Raw genomic sequence first — 6,687 nt, 5'->3', positions numbered from 1 at the left:
CTGAGTCTTACCCGCACGCATAACCCAAACTGAAATCCTTTCCTCCGCACATAACAGGTAGCATGGCCTCAGGGAGGTCAGCATTGTCCTCCTCTCCACTAAGGCCCTTTGGGCCTGCACTGCCTGGCCCCGCGGCTCAGCCAAAGGCCGGAGGAGGAGAAAGCAGCGGTCGCCACCGCAGTTCCCAGCGCTCTCAGCCTCCGCTGGCGCAGTCCAGCGCCGCGCTGGGCGATCCCACCGAGGTGTCGCTGCCCGTGCCGCCCCCGAGGCTTTTTACTGCTGGGGAGATAGCTCCGTGGCTGCTGGGGGCTTCTCCGAGCTGCAGGACACCCAGGGAGAGGAAGATGGAGATGTCTTGATAGTCCAGGGGCTTAAAAATAATTTCCCCCATTCATCCCTTTGGTTATTAAAATTATTTTTCCTTTCTTCCTTAGAGCAGCGTGTTTGGAAACTCGTCGAGTCCCGTGGGGGGAGGGGCGAATGAGGCTGCAAAACCTTTCAGTAAGGTGCTTCAGCTCATTTCCACCTGGCAATTTTAGCCTTTGCACTTTATTTGTCAATTCTTTGCAAAGGTTCTTTCGTTTGGAGCCAACGGTTTGTTGCTTCTCTATTCTCTCAAAAGAGAATTAAAATGTAGTCCATCACTTTCTCTTGAACATCCTGATTATTGGTGCAGAGCAGCTTTGCTTAAGATAAGTAGGACTTCTTGAGCAAGCTCTCTGCTTAAAATTTCATGAAAAAAAAAAAAAAAAACTTCTGGAAGAAACAGGCCCTTTTAAACCATAATCATTGGGCCAAGTTCAAAAACAAAGTACTCAGCTCAGTTTTAAACGTGCAATTAAAAATAACTGTACCTCAGCTTTTCAGAGGGAGGGAGAGGAAGGGGGCAGGGAAGGGGGAAAACAAAGAATAAGGAAATGTTTAGTGCTCTTAAATCCAGTCCAAATAGCTGAAAGAAAGAAAGGCATTCCCTCAGATAATGGAGCCATTAGAAACTCTGAAGGTTCCTGCCGCCATTCCTCACAGGGGATTTCCAAAAATTTAATTCACTCTCAGCTACTAAACAAAGGATGTAGAAAATAATTTTGAGACTTTCTGCCAAAGGGGCAGTTTGGCCTCCTTCCTCTGCATACATACACCTTCCTCTCCAGAATGCTGGATGGTGCTTCCCAACACCTGGTACCCTGATCCAGACCCATGTCAACCTTCAAGCTGCTTCCTTCTCATTTGCTTTAAAAACTTTGCTAGGAAAAAAAAAAACAGTATGTTCATGCAGTTTCAACACATTTTATTATATTTCTGTATGCATTACTCTCAAAACATATCACAAGAAATGATCAAACCACTTAAAACCTTCAAATAAAAAATCTGAAACAGTTTATGCCCACAATTGTACATATTTATAGTTAAGAAACATTCTTTATAAATATTGTTTCCTCTGTAGCAAGTTAATACCATAATTTAATTACAAATGGATAAATATGGTAACGGGTATTTACAGAAGGGAGGGTGTTATTACGGAAAAAGCTAACGGCACAACGTTTATTTTCCCCCCACAATCTTTCATACAGGAACTAACAAATTGAACTTGCAAAAGCACTAAAACATCACATGTAAACCCAACTAACAGAAAAATACATTCACAAGCGTTGTTGTTGTTGGTGGTGTGTGTGCTATGGGTCGGTGTGTCGAAGAAACAGAAGGGAGACTTTGGCACGGCTCAATTTTTTTTTCCTCCAGTCTATAGTTGCATGAAGTTTACAATCAAGTTGCCTCATAAAAAGGAACACAATATTCAATACCACAATACAAAATAAACCATTTTCTTCCACATTACTTAAAAAAGAAACCAGGTAAACTAAAGAGAAAAGAAAAAACCCATCACTTGGGGAAGGAAAGGAAGGCAGGAAGGAACGCAACCCAGAGTTTACAAATGGACAAAACTTCTATACACCAAGAAGCCGTTAAAATCACTCAGAGAAGGAAAGAGTCTGCTATGTACAGTTTGTCTGAAGACTCGGAACAGGGTGGGAAGGAAAGGGGGCATGAGGGATGATGGCAGGGAGGTTTGATTCAATATTTTTGTGGGTTTTTATTTTTTACTTTTTTATTTCTTATTTTATGTTTTCAGCTTCAGAGACTCCAGAAGGGTTTTTTTTTTTTCCTTGCTTTTCATGCCTAAATTTTTTTTTCTTAAAAAAAAAATAATAACTTTTAAAAAAATCCTTCTGCTGGTAAAATCGTTTTCATCATCATAAAAATCAGATCTATAATTTTAACAAGACGAGATCACAAGGCGCCCTCGCCTCTCGCTGCGGGGAGGGCAGCGGCGCTGGGAACTGGGAGAGGAAGGGAGGCCCCGGCCCTCACACGTACCATTCATTGAAGTTGGAGGAGAGGCCGCTGTGGCCCCCGGCTGTCGCACTGCCCCCACCAGAGCTGCCGCCGCCCCCGCCGCCCGCCCCGCCGCCGCCCCCGCCGCTGCCACCGCCGGAGCCGCCTCCCGAGCCGCCGCTGCCGGAGCCTCCGCTCCGGTGCACGGCGGACACCGCGGCCGCCGCCGCCGCTGCCGCCGCCGCCGCCGCCGCCGCCGCCGCGGGAGACAGATTGGAGCTGCTCTGAGGCTCGGAGCTGGGGGAAACCAGCCCCGGGGGCGTGGATGACTCGTAGCCTGAGCTGGCGGCGGGGGAGGACTCAGAGCCCTGAGGGGAGGACTCATGGACCTGCAAGACAAAAGCCGGGAGGGGGGACCAGAGGGGACTGGATGTGAGTGCAGCTGCTGTGAGGCCGGGGCCCCCGAGGGGGAGCACCCCAGAAACGTCCCTCTCCACCCGGGCTCCCTGGGGACCTTCCCGGGCGGGCTGCGGTTTTCCAGGCCCCTACGAGGCGGCCTGCCAGGCCGGCCTCGCCCTCCTCCCGGCTACCGCGGTGGTACCTTCATGTGCTTCCGCAGGGAACTGGGGTGCGTGTAGGACTTGTCACACATCTTGCAGAGATAGGGCTTATCGGAGGTGTGGACGTGCATGTGCTTCTTCCGGTCGCTACTGTTGGCAAAGCGCCGGTCGCAGCCCTCAAACTCACACTGGAAAGGCTTCTCCCCTGTGGGCGGCAAACATTGTCGCTGGTTGAGACACACAGAGTCCCGGAACACCAGGTGGTTAGGGGGCAGGCAAGGCGACGACTTGGGGGTAGAAGGGCTGAATTCCTTAAATAGGTCGGATCCCCTCTGTGGCAGACCAAGATGAAATTAACCCCTTTTCCACCTGACAGTCCTGATCATTTATTTCATATTTTACTTTCTTCTACACTGAAGCCCATCTCCTCGAATTTCTAACAAGTTTGGGGTAAATCCTGGCCCTGCCTGCTTTTCTATAGGACTTCTTGGATGCGCAGCTTCTAACAAGTTGGTCTCGCCATGGAGAAGCTGTTATTATGACAAAATATTTGGGGCATTATCAAAATCACACAGGCTGCTGGGCTGCTGTCGGTTTCTCTCTGCCGCCAGTAGGCAATTACATTTGGAGAAGCTATGTGTTGTTTGGGGGACGGGCTGTGGATATTAACTGAGCCAGTATTTTTCATCCAAAATTCTGCATATTGAATTAACTGTAATTCTAGTTTCATCAGTCTTTTAAAAATAAGTTTGAAAAAGGGGGGGTTAATAGTAGAGATAAGGTAGTCTTATAATGATTGCAGAGGGGCCAAGCTGGGGGGTGGGGTGGGGAACAGAGTCAGGAAAACCTTTCAAAATCTCCCCGTTTAATTTTCTGGTGGTCCCAGCATCCTGTTGCCAGAATTCCAAATGCTTGGAGTCATTTAGAGGTGTGAGAACTCAAACGTTGTTCCACTTGGAAAGGGGATCGTTTAACGTTAAATTCCATTAGCACCTAAATTGTTTTTTAAAGACATCCGCTCAGAGACAGGACTCGAAAGCTAGCATTTCATGCAAATAAATTTCTCAAATTTTAAACCTTGTTAAAAGCTTGTCTCGCACCTCGGCTCCCTCCCTTCCCAAAAGAGAACAATAGGCCTCTGGCGCATCCCCACTTCGGAGTAAATATTGACGAGGGAAGTTGCTAAAACATTTGGCTTTCTTTTAGGAAATCGTCTGGCAAGATTTTGACTGAGACCTGGTCATAGATGAATAATCTATGAGGCGGGAGGCGCGCTCTTTTGCGGCTCTCTCTTCTCACGCGATCCCCCGTGGGGACGCGCTGCCTGGGGCTCTCGTTGACCGGATTGTGGGTCCAAGTTTGGAATCGCAAACCCTGTGATGCCCATTAGAGATTTTCACAAACTGCTGCGAAACCACCGTAAAGCCCCCGCGACCCACCCCGAGATGGGCTTTAAAAAAAAAAAAAAAAAAAAAAAAAAAAAAAAAAAAAAAACTTTGAAAATGAGAAATGCTTTACAGCTCAGGCTCACACCAGGCTTACTTAATGGGAAACAGTCCCGGGAAGGGCGTTTGGACCACGAGTAAAAGACGTGGGAAAATACACAAGCCACTCAAACACAGACACGCACCCGGAGCAGAAAAGCACATTCAGACAAGCTGGCAAAATCCTCTCTAGGCTCGCTTCCCGGGCACCGAGTTACAGAGCAGTTTTATTTTGTGCGTTCTATTTAGAACGCAAATTATTAACCAGGGCTGAGCAAACGAAGCAGTTGCATCACCCCACACGTACATTTGATATTATACTGGTCATTTAAAATTCAATTTCCGCACATGGAAAAACCCAGGCCAATAATAGTCTTTCATCATCCAACAAAAACAAGCCGCTCGCTCTTTCACACACAAAAAAACATCTCCCGTCCCAGGGCCCGGGCTAGCGGTTGGCGCCCTCCGACAGCGCGCTCGAGCGCGTATACACACACACACACACACACACACACACACACACTTCAGCTTGTGCATTTCTCCCTAAGTCTCCCTTCCGCACTTCGTCCCGGTCCTTGCCTGCGGTTACCTGTGTGGGTCCTTTTGTGGATCTTGAGGTTCTCGGAGCGCGCGAAGACCTTGCCGCAGCCCGGGAAGGGGCAGGGAAAGGGTTTCTCGCCTGTGTGCACGCGGATGTGGTTGACCAGTTTGTATTTGGCCTTGAAGGGCTTGCCTTCGCGAGGACACTCCTCCCAGAAGCAGACATGGTTGCTCTGTTCCGGGCCTCCGACATGCTCCACCGAGACGTGGGTCACCAGCTCGTGCATGGTGCTGAAAGTTTTGTTGCAGCTCTTCTTGGGGTTGCTGAGCTGTTCGGGGTCGATCCACTTGCAGATGAGCTCCTGCTTGATGCACTGCTGCCGCATATAGCGGAAAAAGGCACCGGGGTGGTGGTGGTGGTGGTGGTGGTGGGCCGCGGCCGCTGCCATGTTCATACCCATGTTCATATTCATGGGGCCGTACTGATTGTGGAGCTGCGCCGCCGAGTACGGGTCGGTCCGCGGGCTGGCCACCTGGCGATATTGCTCCGAGCGCCCGAACACTTCTCCAGGCAGCCCGAGGCGCATCTGCCCATTGAGCACATTCTGCGAGCTGTGCGGCCCATGCTGCTCCGGGAGGCCAGGGAAGAGGAGGTGGCCCTGCGCGTCCGAGTGCGCGTGGTGAAGGCCACCCGCTCCCGGCCCGAATAGCCCATGCTGCCCTCCGCCCGGCGCCGAGTCCCCGAAGCCGCGGCTGCGGAACAGGAAGTCCCGAGTGGAGTTGAAGGGCGGCCCGGAGTAAGAGCCAACATGCGCAGCGTGGGGCCCGAGCGCGGCGGCTGCGGCGGCGGCCGCCGCAGAGCCGGGGTAGGCGCCGGGGCCCTGCGACGTGAACGCCGAACTCTGGCCAGGGGACAGCTCGTGTGCGCCCGGGTTGAGCTTAAAGGCTCCCATGTGCGCAGCGGCCGAGTCTACGAAGCCATTCTGCGCTGCCGCCAGGCTCAGTTCACGGTCTTGCATCTCCGCGGCCGCCGCCGCTGCTGCGGCTGCCGAATGGTGATGGTGGCGCGCAAAGCTGCCCACCCCGATGGCCGGGAACTGCGGCCCCGCGTCCAGAAGCATGGCCAGTGCGCCCGCCCGCCCTGTCGGCCCCGGCGAGCCCTGCGCTTTCGCGCCGCCTCGGCTCCCACTCCCAATTCGCGCGGTGCGTCCAGTGGCCGCTGGGCTCCGGGAGCAGGCGGCGGTGGTAGAGGCGGCTTCAGTCCGGGCAGCCGCGATCCTGTGACTGCCGCCTCCGCCACCGCCTGGATCTGCCTCCGGCGGCCGGGCACAGAGCGAAGGCGCGGAGAGGAAGAGGAGGAGGCGGCGGCGGAGGAGGCGCGGGAGGAGGAGGAGGTGGAGGAGGAGAAGAGTCCAAAGCCAGGCGGAGAACCAAAGTGTATTAAAGGAGCTGCGGCGGGGGCGGGCGGGCAGGGCAAGGGAGGGCGGGCGGGAGGAGGGAGCGAGAGGGAGGTGTGGGGAGCAGAGCGGAGAGGGGGGCCACCGGGGGGCGAGCGCAGCTCCGCGGCCCCCACCCCTGCGCGCACCCGCGCGCGCACGAACACACTCACTCGCTCGCTCGCCCCGCAGACCCCGGGCCCGGCTGCGCCTAGCTGCGCCCACAGAATGAAATCACTGCAGCTGCAGGGCCAGGATGGATGCCCGAGGGCGGCGACTGTCCTCAGGCCCGGCAGGCGAGCGAGAAAAGGACGGAGGCTAGCTTCGCTCTCA

At 53.4% G+C, this 6,687-nt stretch overlaps 1 protein-coding gene across 2 annotated transcripts; it reads right to left on the bottom strand.

Annotated features, from left to right (window-relative positions):
• Nucleotides 1-1,390: 1,390 nt before the first annotated feature.
• Zic2 (Zic family member 2) lies at nucleotides 1,391-6,039 on the bottom strand. Of its 2 annotated transcripts, XM_071610797.1 has the most exons (4): nucleotides 4,968-6,039; nucleotides 2,936-3,099; nucleotides 2,548-2,723; nucleotides 1,391-2,403 (listed from the first exon to the last, which is right to left on the bottom strand). In XM_071610797.1, the coding sequence occupies exons 1-4, from the start codon at nucleotides 6,037-6,039 to the stop codon at nucleotides 2,367-2,369; spliced, it is 1,449 nt and encodes a 482-aa protein (XP_071466898.1). In that variant the 3' UTR covers nucleotides 1,391-2,366. The 2 variants fall into 2 exon arrangements, with proteins under 2 accessions (XP_071466898.1, XP_027794730.1); XM_027938929.2 differs by having other exon boundaries at nucleotides 1,391-2,723.
• Between the last annotated feature and the right edge of the window lie 648 nt (nucleotides 6,040-6,687).

The sequence above is a fragment of the Marmota flaviventris genome, chromosome 4 (assembly GCF_047511675.1).
Source record: "Marmota flaviventris isolate mMarFla1 chromosome 4, mMarFla1.hap1, whole genome shotgun sequence".
In the NCBI taxonomy this organism is placed as follows: Eukaryota; Metazoa; Chordata; class Mammalia; order Rodentia; family Sciuridae; genus Marmota; species Marmota flaviventris.
This window is presented reverse-complemented; position numbering and strand designations above follow the sequence as displayed.